General features: G+C 50.5%; 1 protein-coding gene across 1 annotated transcript in view; it reads left to right on the top strand.

Annotated features, from left to right (window-relative positions):
* The window catches only part of ACAN (aggrecan), a 32998-nt gene that overhangs the window by 8446 nt on the left and 4585 nt on the right, over window positions 1–19967 (top strand). Inside the window, exons 6-13 of the mRNA XM_054387891.1 lie at window positions 374–883; window positions 1460–1634; window positions 2323–2450; window positions 2579–2872; window positions 3407–3598; window positions 4275–6026; window positions 6447–7862; window positions 18386–18505. Coding sequence (XP_054243866.1) covers window positions 374–883; window positions 1460–1634; window positions 2323–2450; window positions 2579–2872; window positions 3407–3598; window positions 4275–6026; window positions 6447–7862; window positions 18386–18505 — 4587 coding nt within the window. The remainder of the gene's footprint in view (window positions 1–373; window positions 884–1459; window positions 1635–2322; window positions 2451–2578; window positions 2873–3406; window positions 3599–4274; window positions 6027–6446; window positions 7863–18385; window positions 18506–19967) is intronic.

Raw genomic sequence — 19967 nt, 5'->3', positions numbered from 1 at the left:
GTGGAGGTTATCCAAGCTCCCTTCCTTCCCTCCTGCCACCTTAAATTCCTTGCGGCAGGCACTAGAGGTCAGTGCAGACTTGGATATAGGCAAGGTGTTCTCAGGAAGGGGAGCTGGAGGAAAGCAGAGAAAGTCCTCTCTGGTCTATCAGCTGTGGCTCATTGCCTCTAACTGATGACCATGCCCTCCCTGCTGACGTGTTGTGCAAAGCCATAGAGGAGGAAGGAAAATCTTTTCTTTTACCAGCCCATCATGATTTCCCTGCTCCCCTCAGAGCCAGGAACACCCAGCTGCTTCTTGGAGACAGCACCAGCGTGGTGCACCTGGCTGACTGACCATGTTCTCTCCGATTGCTCTTTGTCTCCTGATGCAGGGGAAGACGTTGGCAGCCTGATCCCAGGGCAGTTCATCGACGAGCCAGGCAGTGGGCTGGGCAGTGCCTTCACTGTGCAGACTGTCACCCAGACCGAAGTGGAGCTGCCCCTGCTGCGCAATGCCACGGAGGAGGAGGCTCGCGGCAGCATCGCCACCCTGGAGCCCATCGAGATCACACCCACGGCCACCCAGCTGTATGATGGCTTCACCAGCCTGCCTGAGCTCTTTGCCACAAGTGTGACGGTAGAGACAACTGCCCCAGAGGAGAATGTGACCGGGGAAGATGTCACAGGGGGCTGGACTCTACCTGCAGAGCTCACCACTGTAGCCTTAGGCACTGCCGTCACCACTGCAATGGCAGAGGTGAGCTCCCTAGAAGATGTCGTGGGGGTGACTGCCACACCAGCACTAGAGCCTGCCTCCGCGTCCACGGTGGAAGATCAGCTGGTTCAAGTGACAGCAGCCCCTGGTGTGGGTCTCCTCCCTGAGCAGCCCATCTCCCCCTCGGGTAAGTCACCAGGACTCCAGAAAACCTGAAGGTGTGTTTCTCCCAGACGTAACCACCCAGCTGGAAACAGCCTGAGCTTCTGCCACTACAGAGGTGGTGGTTGTCCCTGGAGGTGTGCAGGCTTGTCTGGGGTCGGGAACAGGCTGAATGCCATCCTCCACTATGGTAGTGCAGGGGCACAAGGAGGCTGTGGGCCACCCAATCATCACAGAATCATCAACCAGGTTGGAAAAGACCCAGAGATCAACAAGTCCAACCTATTACCTCTGCCTTTTCCTCATCTTTAGTTACAATATTCCCCTCCAAGACCTATTAGGTGCTGGAAAGAGCTCAGCTGGGTGAAGTTTGGGGCCTCAGTGGCCACACTCTGCACTCCCACATGCATCTGGCTCTAAGATCTTCCGTCCTTTAGTCCTTAGAAAAGGACTAAAGAGGAGTTCAATGAATGAGGCATCTCCATCAAAGTGGTTTTGACAGGGACTGGATCTTGCCTTGTTGGGAAGACCCTTTCTGGTCACACCTCTCAGGGAGGGGCAGTCCCATACCTGCTGTCTCACCGTGGTTCTCTTCCCACAGGGGTGGTGTTTCACTACCGTGCTGCCAGCAGCAGATATGCCTTCTCCTTCATCCAAGCCCAGAAGGCCTGCCTGGAGAACAACGCAGTGATCGCCACCCCCGAGCAGCTGCAGGCTGCCTACGAGGCTGGCTTCGACCAGTGCGACGCCGGCTGGCTGCGGGACCAGACAGTCAGGTAGAGCTACGCTGGCCTGGGCCCCCACAAATGCCTGTTTCCATTTCTTCAGTCAGGCTTCACTTTGCTCTGCCCTGCTGCTCTCTTGGTCAGCATCCAAAGCCTGCCTGGCCTAAGGCTGTCGTCAGCCCATGATACCTGGTGGCCACTAGACCTGTTCTTCTCAAACTGCCCTACCTGTCTCCTAACCCATGCACACATCCTGCAGTGCTGAGCTCCTCTGGCACGTAGGAAAAGTCTTTATTCATTGCCTCCAGGTCACACTGGGAGCTCCGAGCACCTCTAATGTAAAATATTTGTGTCTGCTCACAAGAAGGCTGGAGAGAGACAGACTGCTTACAAAGGCCTGTAGTGAGAGGACAAGAGGCAATGGCTTCAAACTAGAGAGGAGTAGATTCAGGTTGGACATTAGGAGGAAGCTCTTTGCCATGAGGGTGGTGCAACACTGGAACAGGTTGCCCAGGGAGGTGATTGGGGCCCCATCCCTGGAGATATTCAAGGTGAGGCTCAACAGGGCTCTGGGCAACCTGATCTAGTTGGGGATGTTCCTGCTGACTGCAGGGGGGTTGGACTAGGTGATCTTTGGAAGTTCCTTCCAACCCAGACCATTCTATGATTCTAAGTACACTGAGGTTCTTCAGGGTGCATGAGGCTGACCTTGGGGTTACCTCCACTCTCCTGTTGCTAGGTACCCCATTGTGAACCCCCGAAGCAACTGCCTGGGAGACAAAGAGAACTCTCCGGGGGTGCGGTCGTACGGCATGCGCCCAGCCTCAGAGACCTACGATGTGTACTGCTACGTTGACAGGCTCAGGGGTACGTCCTCCTCCTCCTCCTCCTTCTGGGCACAGCTGTGGAACAGAAACGTTCTTCACCCCTCCCCATCCTCCTGTGCACGGGTGGGCTGCGGGGACTCACTCCCCTTCTCTCTCCTCCCCGCTCAGGCGACGTGTTCTTTGCGACCCAGCCAGAGCAGTTCACCTTCCCAGAAGCTCAGCGGTACTGTGAGAGCCAAAACGCCACCCTGGCCTCTGTTGGCCATCTCCACGCAGCCTGGAGGCAGGGCCTGGACAGGTGCTACGCCGGCTGGCTAGCGGACGGCAGCCTGCGCTACCCCATCGTCAGCCCCCGGCCCGCCTGCGGCGGGGCTGCCCCCGGCGTCAGGACCATCTACCAGCACCACAACCAGACTGGCTTCCCCGACCCGCTGACCCGGCACCACGCCTTCTGCTTCAGAGGTACCTTCCTTCCAAGTTAGGGATGTTCAGTTTGGAGAAGAGAAGGCTCTGAGGAGACCTTCTTGTGGCCTTCCAGTATCTGAAGGGGTGCCTACAGGAAAGCTGGGGAGGGACTTTTTAGGGTGTCAGGTAGTGATAGGACTGGGGGGAATGGATCCAAGCGAGAAGAGGGGAGATTTAGATTGGATGTTAGGAAGAAGTTCTTCACCATGAGGGTGGTGAGACACTGGAACAGGTTGCCCAGGGAGCTGCTGGAAGCCTCATCCCTGGAGGTTTTTAAGGCCAGGCTGGATGTGGCTGTGAGCAACCTGCTGTAGTGTGAGGTGTCCCTGCCCATGGCAGGGGGGTTGGAACTGGATGATCCTTGAGGTCCCTTCCAACCCTGACAATTCTGTGTTTCTGTGATTCTGTGACCTGTCTCCTCAAGGACAGGGATCTCCTGGGGGAGGTTGGGTGTGTTGAGGTGATACACTTAGGTGGCATCTCGAGCTGTGAATTTTTCTCAGCCCCCTCCAATTACTGTTTTTGTTCCAGCTTTGCCACCTGTGGAGGAGGACGGAGTCACCTCGTTTTTTGAAGATGCGTTGGCAACCCAAGTGATCCCCGGAGTGGAGGGGGTACCCTCTGGGGAAGAAGTGACTGTGGAGACAGAGTTTGCCACTCAGCCTGAGAATCGGACAGCCTGGGGGACAGAGATCTTTCCAACTGATGTGTCACTCCTCCCAGGTGGGTCAGAGCTTCCCTGTCCCCTGGGTGATGCTTGGCAGGTGCTGTAGGGCTCAGACACTCCCATAATAAATGATCTGTGTCCTTGCTGAAGGAGATTCCCTCTAAGTTTAGACAGTTCTCACCATATTGGCAAAGTCTGAGGCCGTGCACACAGGAGGAGCCACAAGTGTCTGTTCTTAAACTTCTGCCTAGGACTGAGCTAAATGAGCAGCAGAGCAGCACACCCAGCACTGCCAGAGCACCTCACAAATCAAGTTGTTGTCTATACATGATGGGAAAAGTAGGTTAGAAACACACCTCAGGCCATGCCTTCTAGGGAGGACAGAGATGCAGTGCAGTCAGAGCAGCACCAAAGTGTTTCTCTTCCACATGCTCTCTCCAGGGAAGCAGTAGCTTGGTTTTGGCACCTGGGGATTGCTGTCACTGTGTCAGCAGATTGTCTGTTCTGTCAGCTTCCCAAAGACTTTAATTTCTACTTGGTTAAGATTTAATGTTCCTCCACAAATTTGAAGGGACCCAAATTACATCTGCAAGCACTAAGGACTTGGTGCCTTTATTCTGGAGGTATCCGTTTGGAGGCGAAGTCAATCGGGGAATTGTTAACAGCTTCTTTAAAACACTTTGGTAAATGATTTTCCTGTCTCCCTCTCTTTGTCTGTTCTTTCTTTTCCAGTGAGTCCATCTGCTTTTCCTCCAGCCACCACAACACCAGAGGAGACAAGCACCAATGTTACCACCAGCGAAGTGTCAGGGCAGGTGACTGAACCTGGAGAACGCCAAGCCAGTGTTGAACCTTCAGCATCCGGGTGGGCGTCTGGAGTCCCAGATACAAGCAGGGAACCGACTTCTGGAGGCTTTGAACATAGTGGAGAACACTCAGGGGCTGGAGAAAGTGGATTACCATCAGTAGATCTGCAAACCAGTGGCTTCCTACCTGGAGAAAGTGGGCTGCCCTCAGGGGATCTGAGTGGATTGCCTTCTGGCATGGTTGACATCAGTGGCTTACCCTCTGCAGGAGAAGACGTATTGGTGTCTGCTTCCAGGATACCAGACATCAGTGGGATGCCACCTGGAGTGGAAAGCAGTGGGCAGCCTTCTGGATTTAGTGGAGAAATCTCTGGCACTGAGCTAGTCAGCGGCGTGTCATCTGGAGGGGAAAGTGGCCTCGCCTCCGGCTTCCCAACCATCTCCCTTGTGGATACCACCTTGGTGGAAGTTGTAACGACGGCGCCGGAACGGCGAGAGGAGGGACAAGGATCCGTCAGCATCAGCGGTGAAGGAGATCTCTCAGGGCTCCCACCCACCGAGTGGGACACCAGTGGTGGAGCCCAGGGGTTACCCTCAGGAGCTGAGCTCAGTGGGGAGCCCTCTGGAGGACCTGAGCTCAGTGAGGAGACTTCTGGGGTGCCCGAGCTCAGTGGGGAGCCCTCCGGAGGGCCTGAGCTCAGCGGGTTGCCCTCGGGACTGGATGCCAGTGGAGAGCCATCTGGAACACAGGAGATCAGTGGCCTGACAGACCTAAGTGGCCTTACTTCTGGTACCAGTGGAAGCGGCGAGGCCTTGGGCATCACCTTCATAGATGCCACCTTGGTGGAAGTGGCAACAACCCCCTCGGTGACAAGGGCAGAAGCTAAAGAGATTTTGGAAATCAGTGGCTTGCCTTCAGGAGGTGAAGATGTATCAGGCATGGTATCTGGGAGTTTAGATGTCAGTGGTGAGCCTTCTGGGCATCTAGACTTTGGTGGGAGTGCCTCAGGAGTGCTCGAGATGAGCGAACACCCGAGTGGAGGGATTGACAGCAGTGGAGAAGTCTCTGGAGTTGATGTCACCAGTGGCCAACTGTCTGGAGAGGGAAGTGGACTCACCTCTGGCTTCCCCACAGTCTCTCTTGTGGATACCGCTTTGGTGGAAGTTGTAACCCAGACCTCAGTTGCACAAGAGGTGGGAGAAGGGCCATCTGGGATGATTGAAATCAGTGGATTTCCTTCTGGAGACAGAGGACTATCTGGAGAAGGGTCTGGAGCCATGGAGACTAGTGGGTTTCCTTCAGGGACAGGAGACTTCAGTGGAGCGCCATCTGGAATCCCATACATCAGTGGAGACATTTCTGGAGCCACAGATCTAAGTGGACAATCTTCATCAGGAACTGATATCAGTGGGGAGATATCAGGGTTTCCAGAAGTCACTTTAGTCACTTCTGATTTGGTAGAAGTTGTGACAAGGCCAACAGTGTCACAGGAACTTGGAGGGGAAACAGCTGTCACCTTTCCCTCCAGCTTTGAGCCAACTGGGGAGGCCTCTGCTTCTGGTGAACTGAGTGGGGAAACATCTGCATTGCCAGCAAGTGGTGTAGAAACATCATCAGCTTATGAAATCAGTGGGGAAACGTCTGCATTTCCTGAAGCTGGCACAGAGACATCCACGGGTCAAGAAATCAGTGGGGAAACTTCTGCATTCCCTGAATTGAGCATAGAAACATCCCTGGGTCAAGAAATCAGTGGGGAAACCTCTGCCTTCCCTGAATTTAACATAGAAACATCCACAAGCCAGGAAGCCAGGGGTGAAACATCTGGCTACCCTCACATGGTCCTGGAAACATCCACAGCTCAAGAAATCAGTGGGGAAAGTTCTGCCTTTCCTGAAAGCAGCACGGGAACAGCCACCATACAAGACATCAGTGGGGAGACATCTGCATTTCCTGACATTAGGATAGAAACCTCCACGAGTCAAGACATCAGTGGGGAGACATCTGCATTTCCTGACATTAGGATAGAAACATTCACAAGTCAAGAAGCCAGAGGTGAAACATCTGGCTACCCTGAAATCACCATTGAAACATCCACAGTGCAAGAAATCAGTGGAGAAACCTCTGCCTTTCCTGAGATCAGCATAGAAACTTCCACAGTCCCTGAAAGCAGTGGAGAAAGTTCTGCCTTTCCTGAAATCAGCATAGAAACTTCCACAGTCCCTGAAAGCAGTGGAGAAACCTCTGCCTTTCCTGAGATCAGCATAGAAACTTCCACAGTCCCTGAAATCAGTGGAGAAACCTCTGCCTTTCCTGAAATCAGCATAGAAACTTCCACAGTCCCTGAAATCAGTGGAGAAAGTTCTGCCTTTCCTGAGATCAGCATAGAAACTTCCACAGTCCCTGAAATCAGTGGAGAAACCTCTGCCTTTCCTGAGATCAGCATAGAAACTTCCACAGTCCCTGAAATCAGTGGAGAAAGTTCTGCCTTTCCTGAGATCAGCATAGAAACTTCCACAGTCCCTGAAATCAGTGGAGAAAGTTCTGCCTTTCCTGAAATCAGCATAGAAACTTCCACAGTCCCTGAAATCAGTGGAGAAAGTTCTGCCTTTCCTGACATTAGGATAGAAACATCCACAAGTCAAGAAGCCAGGGGTGAAACATCTGGCTACCCTGAAATTACCATTGAGACATCCACAGTGCATGAAGCCAGTGGAGAAACCTCTGCCTTTCCTGAGATCAGCATAGAAACTTCCACAGTCCATGAAATCAGTGGAGAAAGTTCTGCCTTTCCTGAAATTAGAATAGAAACATCCACAAGTCAGGAAGCCCGAGGTGAAACCTCTGCATTTCCTGAGATCAGCATAGAAACTTCCACAGTCCATGAAAGCAGTGGGGAAACCTCTGCATTCCCTGAGGTTAGAATAGAAACATCCACAAGTCAAGAAGCCAGGGGTGAAACAGCTGCCTTCCCCCAAAGCAGCATAGACATCTCCACAGGTCCAGAAGTCAGTGGGGAAATCTCTGCGTTTCCTGAGATCAGAATAGAAACCTCCACAAGCCAAGAATCCTGGGGTGAAACATCTGCATTCCCTGAGACTAGCACAGCAGCATCCACAGTGCACAAAAGCAGTGCAGAAGCATCTGCATTGCCTGCTGCTAGCTTGGAAACAGCTGCCACAGCCTTGGCCACTGGGCAGCCCTCTGGTGCTCCCGAGAAGGAGATTCCTGGGGCAGCATCTGGAGCGGTGACACACGCAGTCGCGGGCATCCGGGAGGAAACTTCTGTCCCAGACACTGTAATTAGCACCAGCAGTGCAGGTGCTGAACCAACACAGCCACCCAGGAGCCCTGAAGAGGCTCAGCTGGAAACAGAGCCCTCCCCTCCTGCCGTGTCAGGACAGGAGACAGAGACAGCTGCTGCTCTAGACCATCCCCATCTGCTGGCCACTGCTACTGCTGGCCTGCCTCAAGTCTCACAAGAAGCCATCGATGCCTTAGGACCCACCACACAAGGTACTGTGTCCTCTCCTGTGGAAGGGAAGGGAGGGGGCAGAGCTGTCACTTTTATTTTTTGCTTCTACAGCAGAGAGCATGAGTGTGGAAGGAGATCTGAGCAGGACATTATTGTGGGAAGCCATCAAGATGTAGGGTTTGAACATGTGGGGTGTTCCACAGCTCCTGTTCAACAGCTTCTGCCTTACCAAGCGGCACCACAGCAGCGGGCACGAGCTGCTTGCTCAGCCAGGTTGCTGCTCTTGGTAGCTGCAGCTGTAGCCCAGCTGTGATGAGCAGTCCAGTGGAGCTGGCACCTGCCAGGAACATGATGGAGGCACTGTCTGCTTGTGCCTCTCAGGGTGCCCAGGCCATCACTGGAGCATAGATAACCTCTCCCCTCTGTGCTGTCAAAGGTAGGGGCTCAAACAAGAGTATCTGTGAATGGCCGTTGGAAGCCACTGTGACCAGCACCCTGGGTGTGATAGAGCTGGGGAAGGCACTGAGACATTCATAGCCCCTCTGAAATTGCTCTAATCAGAGAAAACCTTTGCTGCAACCCAGAGAAAACAACCAATTTTTAATTCTTATGTGGAAACAGGAGCACCACCTGCCAGAGTTTTCCACCCTGGCTCATGATTGCAGCTGAGCAGTTGGAGAAGAGAGGCTCCAGGCCTCTGTCCTCTTTGGTTTCTCTCTCCGTGCTGACTTGCTGCCTGTATCCCCAAGCGGTCAGCAGTGCTTGCACCAGAGCAAGAGGCTGCCCATGGAGGGAGAAGCCAAAGCAAGACAGCTGGGGACAAAATTCTGTCTGCTCTCAGCATTATCTGTACCAAGGGCAATGTTTGCATCAGGCAAACTGCTCTGATCCCTTTGGCACAGAGCATGGCTGCCCTCTGCTCTGGGCTTTGTGCTGCTCTCTGCAGCTAGAATGGGCTGAAGGTGTGACCATGCTCCGAGCATGGCTACCTTTTGTCAGCTCTGCTGACAGATGTCCTTCCTTCCACCCTGCCCCTTTTAGGGGGGTTGTGCTCTGTGTGTGGGAGGATCCCTTGCTGCCAAGTATAAACAGACAGTATTTAAATCTGAATGACCACTGATGGTGGAAAGGCTCAGCTAGCTTTCTGAGGAGCATCCCCCCAGCAGTGTTCATGTGCTGTGGAGGTGTTAGGATACTGGAATGAGAAGAAAATGAGGTGGGACATTGCCATGCTTGTTGGTGGCTGATGCTTGGCCAAAGGAAGAGCCCAGTCCAGGTAACACAGGACCTCCTGCAACACCCTGGAAGTGTTCAAGGCCAGGCTGGACAGGGTCTAGAGGGAGGTGTCCCTGCCCTTGGCAGGGGAGTTGGAACTGGATGATCTTTAAGGTCCCTTCCAACCATTCTATGCTGCTGTGATATGCCTGGCCATGTCTTGCTGTCACTTTGCTGCAATCAGGAGCATGCCCCTGAGGACAGGCCCAGCTTTAAAAGCATCAGTGCTTGTGCTGGTGAATGAAGGTTCTTCTTGTGCTCAGTTCTCAATGGACCACACGTCCGTGTAGGACACGTAGCTTAAGAGTGGTATGAAATGTATATTCCAAGAGATTTGCTCAGTCCCCTCTCTCCAAAGTAATGTTTCTTCTACACTCTTCCCACATTACCTCCTGAACTGCTTCTCTTTGGTTAATCTGCACCATTCAGTGTAGGCAGCTCTGGGTTCAGTAAGAGTCTGTAAGTGCAGGGCTTTGTGAAGCTCAGCCTGGTTTCTATCATTTCCATCCCCAAAGTGTTTCAGATGAGTCACTGCCTTCCTCCCTGCGTCACTTCTCTCCCTCTGAGCAAACAGGTAATCACAAACCTTTGTTCAGTCCTGCTCAGAGCACCCTGGAGGTCCAGGCTGTGCTGAGCAGCTGCCCAGCAGGTGATGCAAGAGTGGGTGAGGGCACGTCAGAGAGGTGGTTCCCACAGTGCACTGCCAGCTTGGCACCATGGCCAGAGCTTGGCAGAGTGCTTCAGGACTCACCCAAATGCCCTCCTTGCCCACCCAATGGGGCCTGGTTTTGGACTGTGCCCACTGCCACATCCATGCTTGGAGGCAAAACCAAACCAGCAAAGGCAGGACTGAGGGGAGAGAAAGAAACTAGGGAGTGAGACTCAAGAGTTAAAAACAAACAAACACCAAAAGCAACAAAACACTCAAATTAGGAGGAAAAAAATGGGCTCAAAGTGAGGTTTTCTTTCACTGCCTTTTCTTTTATAAGTTCCCCACAAGGTGACTGCCAGATTCTTTGGAGCATTTGTTAGCCAACATTCCTGGGAAGTATTCTGAAAGCAAACCATGTGTTCAGCAGCTCATGTGTGAAGAAGCTTGAGAGCTCTTCTGAAAGTGGGACAAGCTGCATATTTGCAAGGCACAGAGATGCCAATGCAGCAGCTGGAGTTTCTTAGCAGGTGACAGGGAGGGCAAAGAGACCACCACATGAAGTTCAATTTGCAGACTCTTCATAAGCTACAGATGGGTTTGAGCAGACGTGTGGCTGGTGCTCCTACCAGGGAACATGTTCTAGGGTAAAGCTTCTCTTTTTATTGACAAGCTTCCTTACTACAGCATCCTCCCAGGGTTAAATGCAGTCCTGGCCAGGGTCTGAAGGACCCTCAGTAAGTCTGCAGGTGACACCAAGCCTGGTGGCTGTGTCCATCTGCTAGAGGGTAGGGAAGCTTTACAGCAGGGTCTGGACAGGACAGACCCATGGGCCAAGGCTAATTGTATGAAGTCCAACAAGGCAAAGTGCCAGGTCCTGCATCCAATGGTAAGCTACAGACTTTGGGGATGTGTGCTTGGAAAGCTGCAGCTTGGAGAGCAGCCTGGGAGTGCTGGTTGACATTTTACTGAACAGGAGCCAGCAGGGTGCCCAGGAAAGCCAATGGCATCCTGGCTTGGATTAGAAATGCTGTGGCCAGCAGGGATACAGAGGTGACCATCCCCCTGTGCTCAGCACTGGGGAGGCCACACCTCAAGTGTTGTGTGCAGTTCTGGGCCCCTCGCTCCAAGAAGGACATTGAGGGGCTGGAGCCTGTCCAGAGTAAGGCAAAGAGGCTGGAGAAGGGCCTGGAGCACCTGGCCCACGAGGAGGGGCTGAGGGAGCTGGGGGTGTGCAGGCTGGAGAAGAGGAGGCTGAGGGAGACCTCATTGCCCTCTACAGCTCCCTGAAGGGAGGTTGGATCAAGGAGGGGGCAGCTTCTGCTCCTTGATGTCAAGCAACAGGACCAGAGGAAAGCTGCACCAGGGGAGGTTCAGGCTGGATGTTAGGAAATATTTCTTCACTGAAATTGTTCTCAAATATTGGAACAGACTGCCCAGGGCAGTGCTGGAGTCCCCATCCCTGGGGGTGTTGAAGCATCTGTGGAGCTGTTACTTAGGGACATGGTTTAGTGCTGACCCTGCAGTACTGGGTCAAGGGTTGGACTGGATGAGCTTGGAGGTCTCTTCCAGCCAGATTATTCTGTGATTCTGGGAAGGAAACTCATCCAAGAGGCAAGAAAGTGTATTGATCATGAGCTTTCAACACCTCTCCAACAAGGCAAACTTCTTCTAGAGAGTTAGAGCAAAGTGATGACAAAGTAAGAAGAAGAAAGGAAAAAGAAATAAGGAAAAAATAATCCCAGATTTCCCTTTTTGGGGTTGTTATTCTTTACAATGCTCTTGAGATTGGAAACATGGAAAGCCTACAAGAAAGAACCACAGGCTGGAACCCAAAACGCTGTTTTCCATGTTGTGGTTGCCTCTTGAAATTGAGCTCTTGTAAAAAGCTCAGCTCTGATAGCTGTGCCTTGTGCTGTGCTCAGGGTCTGTAAGGCTTAAGGGCTGCCCATGAAGTGCCTTTAATTCTGGCTAACATTAAACATGGGCGAAGTCAGCTCAGTTGGAGGCAGGAGCTTAGGCTGAGGAGCAGGGAGGTGTGGTTGTTGCCCTCTTGTTCTGTCATTAAGAGGTTCCAGTTAGATCCAGCAGGCTTTTTAGTGGGATGATTTAAGAAGAATGATATTTTGCTCTGCTCTGCTGCAGCCTCTTTAAAAGCCAGAGCCAGGAGCACAAAAAGACCAAAGATTAACACTTGGAGTGCCAGTGGTTTGTAGTATTTAACCCTATTGAAGGCTACACATGCACATGGTTTTAGTCAGCAGTTTGATCCTTCCATGAGGACAGGAGCCCCAACAAGCTTGAAGAATTGTCCATAGGCTTGGCCTCTTCATCCAGAGTTTTGTCAACTCAGGAATTCTTTTTGCTTTTGGTAACCTTTGAAGATAAATAATTATTAGCCCCCCCAAAAAAATCCCAATGCTGGCATTTCAGTGAAAGGCTGTGGTTTGGAGCACTCTGAGGAGTCAAGGGCTTTGAAACTTCACCTATTTTGGGTAGGGGAAAAAAAGAGAAATGTGCTGAAATGGCAGCTCTTTGTGGTAGGTTTTGCTTGTCTGTGGTGAAAAGAGTTCATAAAATCTCCTGCCTGTGGCCCTGATGTGGTTGAAGGTTAGAATCCAAATGAGGAAAGGTCTTGATGGGCTTTCCTCATTCATTCTTCACACTCTGGGAGTCAAAGGGATAGAGTTTTGCTGGTCCAGAGAAGATCAGAGCAGAAGATAAAAATGTGTCTAGAAAACATTCCCCTGATTCATTACATTTCATCTAGTGTGGAATGAAGAGTATGGGCTCAAGAAGGGGATGGAACAAGCAAGAAACAAGCAAAAGCACAGACTCTTTGTGGCTGGTCAGATGATTTGATGTGTCCTGGATATACCACAGAATGTCAGGGGTTGGAAGGGACCTCCAGAGATGTTCCAGTCCCCCAGTCATCCTCATAGCTTCCATTGGACTCTCTCCAGCAGATCCCTGTCTCTCCTGAACTGAGGAGCCCAAAACTTCTGCCGATTTTGCATCAGAAGTGTATTAGCTTAATTAAAACCTTTCTCTGATGAGGCAGTCCTGGAGCAGTGTTCTGCACATGTCAGTTCAGTTCTACACCAAATATTTTGGAGGCAGAGAAGTCCAAGTTTCTTCAGCTTTCCTTCCATGAGACTGGTGGACAAATGGAAGGTCCCAGCAGATCGAGAGGTTCCCCTGGAGGCTTGCTGTTCTCTAGACGAACACAGCTTTTTAAGGCTGCAGCAATATCTGCCCCTCCTGCTGCATGGAGGCTTTGGTTTAATTATTGTAATTAATTATTTTAATGACTTAATTGCTCCTGGTAAGTCACTGGCTGGCTGTGTGACGTTCAATGCCAGCGTTTTACTTCAAAGGGGAGAGAACATTTTTCCCCCAACTCCTCCTTTTCTTTTCTTGTAGGAGTCACTCTACAACTGCTCTGCTGATTTCCTTTGCTGTTTGAGCTGTCAAATTGACAGCCCAAACTTCCCAGGAGTCTCTGAGAGGCAAATTTAATTTGTACCTGGATTATTATTTTTTTTCCCCTCAGTCTCTGAAAGATAATTATCTGGCTGGTCTCTGAGTCCCTGTTTGGATAATTGCACTTACAAGGAGGCATGGGAAGAAAGAGTGAGGGGCACAGCAGAAGCTGTTGGACATTCTGAACACACCTTTCCTTTCTGTCTTACCTGTACCTGCCTGCAGAACCAGAACAAAGCCAGGAATTTTACTCCTAGTGCACAGGAAAACCAGGCAGCTTGTTCAGGGTTTGGGTGCCATCCTCTCCGTTCACAAGCTGCTTCTCCTTAGGAGATGCTTTCAGCACAGAGCTGACCTTATCTCATGGTTCCTTGCTCACCTTCCAGACAGGCTGCCATGGAAGCAGTGCATGCCTGTGCTGATCCCAAAAGGCTTTGCATTGTGGCTGGTGTTGCCTTCTTAGCCTGGGCTGAAAGATTTTAACAGCATTTCCTTCTCACCCCTGGCATTGAGTGGTTACTTTTGCCTGCCCTTTGCTTTCTGTGCAAAACCAGCACCCATCTCTCCTTTGAACACAGACTGAGAACCCTGGGGCTGGTTACTGTGGAGAAGGGAAGGCTGAGAGGGGATCAGTGCCTATCAATATCTGAGGGGTGGGTGTCAGGATGAAGGTGCCAGGCTCTTTTCAGTGGTGCCCAGTGACAGGACAAGGACCAACAGGTACAAGGTGGAACACAGGAGGTTCCACCTCAACATGAGGAGACACTTCTGTGAGGGTGGTGGAGCCCTGGAGCAGGCTGCCCAGAGAGTCTGTGGAGTCTCCTTCTCTTGAGAATTTCAAAATTCACCTGGATGTGTTCCTGTGTGACCTGCCCTGGGTGATCCTGCTCTGGCAAAGGGGCTGGACTCGACAATCTCTGGAAGTGCCTTCCAACCCCTACCATTCTGTGATTCTATGACCTGCTGCTTTTCATATCTAAAGGACTCCTCTTCCCAGTTTCTGTGATCTAGCACAGCAATTTGTTTTCAAAGGCACTGAGAGGGTATTTATGGTGTGTTCAGCTGCACCACAAGAAAACAGTTCTGCCTGACTCCAGCACCACAAGAAAACAGTTCTGGCTGACTCCAGCACCACAAGAAAACAGTTCTGGCTGACTCCAGCACCACAAGAAAACAGTTCTGCCTGACTCCAGCACCACAAGAAAACAGTTCTGCCTGACTCCAGCATGTCTGGCAACATCCAAGAAACCTTAGAAAGAAAACAAACTCAAAGTTTGCAGTGTAGCTCTGTGACTCCCCTTGCTTTCTCCAGCCAACAGTTTGCATCTTCCAGATGCAAGATGTTGTTTACATCTGATTTGTTGTTGTTGTTTTATTATTAAAAAAATAATAATAATAAGATCTAGATGTTAGACCTTGGATCCTGTTAGTAGCAAAAAACCAGGACCTGTTGTGACAGCAGATTTGAATAATCTTTTGCAACTGCTGGGTGACGTTAACTGCAGTACAAATTGTCTTCTAAAGAGCTGCTAATTTTGCATTATCCTCCAGAGGAGAGTTAATAATATGTTCTAAATGAGCTTCCTCTTCTTGGCACCGGGAGGCATATTCTCCCTCTGCCTTTGTTTTAGAGCTGCAGCTCTGGAAAAGTGAGGGCTGCCTCTGTTCTGCATTTCATGCCACAGTCCTTTGTTTAGCTCTGGGTAATAATAGCTGGAGTGTTGTCTTCTCACTGGCTTGATAAGCACTTGAGCTGCATCTCCAAAGCAGAGCTGGCTCAGTGAATGCCTGCTCAGCCAAGCAAATAAATAGCTTGCCTCTGTGCAAGATCCCTGAGTGGCAAGGTGCCTGGCAGCTGGGGCTGTGGAACAGGCACTGGCTCCTTGCTGAGCAGCACCCAGCATGCTGCAGGCTTTGCAGCTGGCTGGAGATGTGGAGCAGGCACTGGCTCCTTGCTGAGCAGCACCCAGCATGCTGCAGGCTTTGCAGCTGGCTGGAGATGTGGAGCAGGCACTGGCTCCTTGCTGAGCAGCACCCAGCATGCTGCAGGCTTTGCAGCTGGCTGGAGAGGTGTGCAGTGCTTTACTCACCTCCAGCTAGCTCTCAGCTCTCTGGAAGTGGAGGCCTTTGTGGGATAGAAAAGGATATGAAGGCAAGAGCCAAGTGTTTTGTGATGAATGGGATTCTGTTTGGGTTTTTCCTACTGCAGGTCTCAACTGTCATAAAGCCTATGGCTTAGATGTGACCCCAGGAACACCCAAACTGACTCACCAGGGTTCCCACAGGAAACATCCCTGCCAGTTGTGCCATTTAGAACTTACTACTGCAAAAGGCCTCCAAGATAACAGATTTTTGGGGAGGACCAGAATCAGCAGCACAGCCTTGAACTTGCTAGATATGTCTGAGCCTCCTGATACCAGCTTGGTGAAGTGATTGCACTCCTGAAGGGATCCTACATCCAGAAGGGATCCTGCAGGAAGGCTGCAGAGGGACTTTTCAGGAGGATATCTAGAGACAGGACAAGGGGGAATGGTTTGAAGCTGGGGGAGAGCAGGGTTGGACTGGAGCTGAGGAAGAGGTTCTTCAGTAGGAGGGTGGTGAGACGCTGGAATAGGCTGCCCTGGGAGGTTGTGGCTGCCTCCTTCCTCCCTGTGGGTGTTCAAGGCCAGTCTGGATGAGTTCCTGAGCAGCTGAGTCTAGTTGAGAGGTGTCCCTGCCCATGGTGGGGAGGTTGGAGCAGATGACCTCTGAGGTCCCTTCCAACCTGAGCCATTCTGTGATCTATGATAAGGTCACTGCCCCAAGAGCCCAACAGACTGAGAGGGAATTTGATATTTTTTATCATCTTGTGTTTAAAACATCTTCTCTCCAGCCATTTGCAGCATGATTCTGGGAAGAAAGACCTGTCTGTGTCTCACTTGTGTTTGTTGTCTGGTTTTGCAACACTACCTAGAAGTCCACAGCCTTTCTCTAAGTGTCATGTGTATAAAATATATATGTATATGTATAGAAAGATATGACACACAGAGTGTATCCAGAGATCTGGGGGTTACAACACCCATAATATGTGAAATCATATTATATACAACACCTGTAAGCGGAAATTCTCTTCCAGAGTTCTTCTCCAGCAGGAAATTTGTTTCAATGGCTTTGTATGTGTGTCCCTGCTCCCTCCTCCTCCAGGGATAGCAACTTAAAGCAGGTCTCCTGCATCTCGAAAAATATCTCAGACACCCCAAGTTTTAGTCCACATGGCTGAAGACATCTGAAGACTTTTCATGCCCTGCTAATCATTCTGAAGACTCCTTTTTCCCTGCTGAATGTTCTGCTTTAGCCCTCGTGTGTGCTTTGTTCCCACTGCTGCAGCCTGCTGTCCACTTCATGGAGCTGAAGGGACAAAGGAGAACCTTTCCTTACCTTTCCTCCAGCTGGAGCCCCCTGCAACCAACATGGACTTCTGCTGCCACAGCTGCTGGGAAACTCAAAATGCTTCTAGAGTTGTAAAGACCCCTCAGGCTTCCTCCTTTTCCTTTATGCTCTCTATCTTCGAGGAGCTCCATGTGTAACTAATAAGCAACAGTCAGCCAAGTTGAGCTCTTCTATCAGGCTGAGAGCACCATTTTGTTCTGGAAAATCCCTAAGTGTTTATTAGTGTCATGGCAACAGGAATCATCTTCGTGTTGAACAACCAAAGAAATCCAGAAAGCATTCAAGAGAAGGGCAAGCCAGAGGGGAAAAATGCCTCCTGTCAGAGAAGAACTGCAAAACTGGAGTCAGAGGGTCACCAGCCAGCTGAGGAATAAGTGCATGGCTGGCAAGGGTGCAGCCTAGAATGAAGATGACAATCTTCATGCTCCAGAGCATGAATGGGTTTACCATCCAAGCTCAGAAGGAATTTTCTCCATCACTTAGGAACGTGACAGAACAAGTCAACAAGTCAACTTTTCACTGAGTGGCTAGACAGCCACATGCACCTGGGGACACGAGCAGCTGGAGACAATATCTGACCAAATATAACCCAGTCAGGAGATGAACACAGACTCTGGGGAGCCGCTGCTCTGCTGCTGTATTTCCACAGCCAGCATGTTTGTCCATCTTTGAAAGCTTCCTCACTAACCCTCCTCATCCACAAGAGCAGCCATGGAGTGTCAGTCAGCACCTTTAAAGCTTCTTCTGAGGGTGGAAAGGAGAAGTGTCTCAGATGAGGATCTAACCAGGCATCCTTTAACCCCGCCTGCATGGACATGCTCTCACTTTCTCCCTTAGCTTCCTCCTTGGCTTTGAGCTGAACATTTCTGAATTCCTTCCATTCTGAAGGATGATTCTTCTGATTCCAAAGCTCAATGAGCAGGATTAAGGCTCAGTCTGGAGAGATACTGGCAGAAGAGCTTTTTCTTCCAGCACAAGCTGGATTTTACAATATCTAGATACAAACTGGCTGCTTGCAGCCTTCTTCAGAGCATCTATGCTTGCTTCCTTCTGCCCCAAGACAACAAGGGATGCAAGTGCTACCAAATAATTGCATTTACTGCCCAGGCTTGTGCTAATTAGCAAGTTGAGAAACCCTGGGAAGCTGAGGGACAAATTCTTCCCATATTCTTCTCTTCTCACCTCCAGAAAAGCAAAAAGGATCTTAAGAGCAGTTCTACGCAGATGGGAAACTAAGTGTAGTTTCCTGCACCGAGATGGAGTCCACAGCTGAAGATGTAGTAGCTTCTTCCCCATCCCAAGCAAGAGAGCTCATAGTGGGGACAGGTCTTGAGGAAATGGCCCTGCACTGCAGTGTTCTTCACCAAGGAGGAGGCACCCATGGCTAGGCCTTGGATCCTCAGAGGGAAAAGCTTGAGTACACCTGAAGCACCTTGGAACCCACTTCTTTCCTTCTCTGCACTTTGTTCCTCTTCACTGAGGAGAGATTTCTTGCCCCAGAACATCATCTAAATCATGGTTAGGAAGAAGCTAGGAGTGAGCACTGGCAACCAGGAAGGCGGACAGTCCACAGAGACCTATTGCAGGATGATTCCTTCCCTTAGGAGAACCCCACGTTCACCCTCATAGAGCTGTAGCTGGTGGAGACACAGGCATAAGTTTGCATGTTTGATGCATCAGGCAGAGACAGAGCCCAGAGGCCTAATGGAAGCCCTTGATTTCTTGCAGACACTGATGAGTGCCACTCAAGCCCCTGTCTGAGTGGAGCTACCTGCGTGGATGGCAGCATTGGTGACCCTTTCAGATGCTTGTGCCTTCCCAGCTATGGAGGGGACCTGTGTCAGATGGGCACAGCCTGCCTGGCTTCAGCTAATCCTACTAACTGCTGCACCACCTTCTGCCCACCCTACTCCCAGTAAAAAGCCCATCCCAAGAGCTCCCACCAGTCCTGTCCTCACCTCAGTTAGCTAAGCTCTGATAGAGCTTAAAGGAGAGAAGAGCTTTGAGACTTTGCTTCGATACTTTAATTTGGATCACAGCAACATCCTCCAAGACTCCTAAGCAGGAGTCGTCTTCATCTTCTTTAAGTTCCTCTAGTGGTGCTCCATTGACAGATCATGACAATGGCCATCAGAGAAGTTGCTGTCTATTGGGGTCAAAGGTCTTCCTGTTCATCTGGAACAGTAGGGAAATATCTGATTACATCTTCAGCCCAGGCAAACTTTCTCTGCTAGACTGGAATTCCATGGAAGGATGCTTCAAGTGAGCCACGAGAAGTGATTGTGTTTCTGTCTGTAGAGATGCAGCTGAGAGGAGCCTCATTCACTCCAGGCATCTCCACCCATTTGACACAACATGGCATTTTTGTCACACCTCCAACATGCCTTCCTGTGGCAGGGAATCTACATCTTTGAGACAACACCAACTGACCTGTTTTTTCCATCAAAATGAGGTACTCTGGCCTGCACAAATATCTCTTTTTTGGTTTTGCAAGGAAACAAAGAGAGTTTAAAATTGTTGGGTTTTTTTTCTTTAAGCTGATGAGAGCCCAGACCTCTATCAGCTACCTGAGAGGAAGCTCAAACAGGTTGCAGTGTCCTCTTCACTTTGGCACAAGGAATAATATATCAGATCTTCTCTTTCTCTGCATCTCTCTTTCTGCTCCCCGATATGAACATATGAAGTAGACCATAGGAAGAAGGCTCAGGATCACAGGGCAGAAGCTCTGAGCAGGAATTTTGCTGTCTTAACATCCCTTTCCTACCATAAACTAATCAGTCCCTGATTTACTCATCCCTGCTACCTGTTCTTGAAGATCCCTGTAATCCTACAAGAGGCTTTCTACCCTGCAGCTCCTTATGATCTTACATGGTTCAAGCCAGAATTAATTTCTTCTCTTGCTCATGATGCCTTGGGGGCTATGGCCTGGGAGATGCAAGATGAAGGCAGTGTCCCAGATGCAGTGAGGGATGTAAATCTTCATTATTCCCATGAGGAGGACCATCCTTTCTGTTGATTTCCATGAACAGCAGGACACTGTAGGTGAGCTCTGCCATCTATGCACACAGCCACTCCTTGTCACCACAGCAGCCTAGGAAACATCCTGCTTGGGTTCTGTGCCATATGCTGTTCCATCCCTAGGCTGTGATTTCATGAGGTGGAGTTCAAGCTGCTGGAAAAAAATGTCTTAAGTCTCAAAAGACCAAGGATGTTCTCTGCTCACCTCGTGCACATGATCTGCCTGCAAAGACCAAGAATCCTTAGAGCTTCAGCTGCTTCCAGATCACCTGTTGGAGAAGGTAGAAGATAT

This window comes from Indicator indicator, chromosome 16 (genome assembly GCF_027791375.1).
Source record: "Indicator indicator isolate 239-I01 chromosome 16, UM_Iind_1.1, whole genome shotgun sequence".
NCBI lineage: Eukaryota > Metazoa > Chordata > Aves > Piciformes > Indicatoridae > Indicator > Indicator indicator.
The sequence above is the reverse complement of the archived record's forward strand: the minus strand, read 5'-3'. Positions and strand labels throughout refer to the sequence as shown.